General features: G+C 38.2%; 1 protein-coding gene across 1 annotated transcript; it reads right to left on the reverse strand.

Moving 5' to 3' along the window:
• Nucleotides 1-252: 252 nt before the first annotated feature.
• LOC125068753 (keratin-associated protein 19-2-like) lies at nucleotides 253-1198 on the reverse strand. Its single transcript, XM_047678055.1, has 2 exons — nucleotides 1041-1198; nucleotides 253-846 (listed from the first exon to the last, which is right to left on the reverse strand). Exons 1-2 carry the CDS (start codon nucleotides 1050-1052, stop codon nucleotides 385-387), a joined length of 474 nt encoding a protein of 157 aa, XP_047534011.1. The 5' UTR covers nucleotides 1053-1198; the 3' UTR covers nucleotides 253-384.
• Nucleotides 1199-1895: the final 697 nt, after the last annotated feature.

The following is a 1895-nucleotide window of genomic DNA, read 5'->3' on the forward strand; positions in this document are numbered from 1 at the left end:
CTCTGTCAACCAGATGGCGCCTCGACCCCGCTCGAGGCAAATGTTTCGCTCTGATTGGTCGTTACAAGAAATACAGTATTCATAACTTTTATTAAATTAGTATGGTTTTTAAATGAAAAAATTAATCAACCCGACTTATAGCTTCCTCCGAGATATAGAACATTGAAGTGTCCATCTAAATTTTGTTACAAATAAATTAATCAAATGTATAAAATGATAAGCGAATGGGGTGAAGAAACAAAAGCCGTTTTAAAAAAAATAAAGTTTATTATTTATAGATTTATATATCTTCATATGAAACAAATGTAATCTTAGTTGTAGAGAGAATATAGCTAAGAGAGGACAGAATCACAATGCGCTTTGAACTAAATCTAATGATAAGATTCACCACCAGCCTTTTGAGTAGCCAGAGCCTAAGCCGGAGCTGTATCCAGAACTGTAGCCGGATCCGTATCCGGAGCCATAGCCGTGTCCGGAACTGTAGCCGGATCCGTAGCCGTAGCCGGACAGTCCGCTGCTGTAAGAGCTGTAGCTGGGAGCAGCCACCACCTTGTTCACGGAGACTACTTGAGGCACAGACACCACTTTGCGCACGTTCACGACTTGTGGGACTTCGACGACGCGTTGGGTGTTGACTACTTTGTTGACGGTCACGACCTGGGCGGCGGGCGCGGAGTAGCCTGAGTAGCCGCTGTATCCACCATAGCCTCCGTGGCCGCCACTGTAGCCGCTGCTGTATCCTCCGCTGATGCCGCCGCTGTACGAGTGGATGCCGCTGAGGAAGCCACGCTTCTCGCGCTTCTCACTTTCGGCGGCGACGCAGGCCACGAGGGCGCACATAACGATCTATAATGCAAAGTGCAATATTTGTAGGCACGTTGTATGCATGTATGCATAATATACATTTGCATATAATAAATAATCCAGTTTTAATTACGAATCAAATCAAGCTAAATATTGAAATATTATAAAATAAAAATAAATAAACCTAAAGAAACATTAACCATTTAAAAAAAAATGCTTTATATACAGATACTCACGAAAGCCTTCATATTGCAGTTTAGTGCGTCGGTAGGCGGTGTGCTCTGAGATGAGTGATAAACTCGCCTGCACCCCGCGCGTTATATACGAGCCCCAGATGCGATGGCGCAAGCACGTCCTCGCTGATCTTCCGCGCTGCTAGCTTCGGTTACTATCCTTGCTTCGTTCATTGCCAGTCATGTTTATGGATATTAAAAATAGTTGTTACGGTTCATGTCTATTAATACGTTAAGGCTGCGAGCTTTTAGTCAATAATATATTTTGTATGTAAATAAGATGTCCTCTGCATCTTCGTTATCTGTTGAGGTTATATCTTATAAAATTCTCTAATAAAATAAAATAATTAATAATTTTAATTTTTTAAATAATAATTCTTTAATAAAATCTTATAAATTCAAAATGAATTAGCAATGTTGTAATCTCTTTGTCAATTTTATTTTATGTTCTTTTTGAAATGGTATCGTTTCGAATTGTCACTTAGGGCATCATAGCTGAGTGATATACATTAAACACATAGTAATAATAAATTAAATTTATTCAATTCGTAAGAATAATAAACAATAACCACGATTGACAAACTTGCCCTATTTATGGTTACATATTTTTTTAATGTAAATATGAGTCTAGCCCGGTCTTTACCTCATTTTCTAGACGGAGACAGATTATAGTGCGTACTTAGTTATGAGGCCAGACTTCGTTGTCATTACAAAACATTGAAAGTATAATTTGCACGAGTGTGAGATAAATTGACGTGAATTAATTTATTCATATTTGAGTGATTCAACTGGTTCAGTTTCTCGCAACAATAGAACATAAATGATAATTGTAGTAATCAAATGAGCTCATTCATTTAA

The sequence above is a fragment of the Vanessa atalanta genome, chromosome 14, assembly GCF_905147765.1.
Source record: "Vanessa atalanta chromosome 14, ilVanAtal1.2, whole genome shotgun sequence".
Classification (NCBI taxonomy): Eukaryota; Metazoa; Arthropoda; class Insecta; order Lepidoptera; family Nymphalidae; genus Vanessa; species Vanessa atalanta.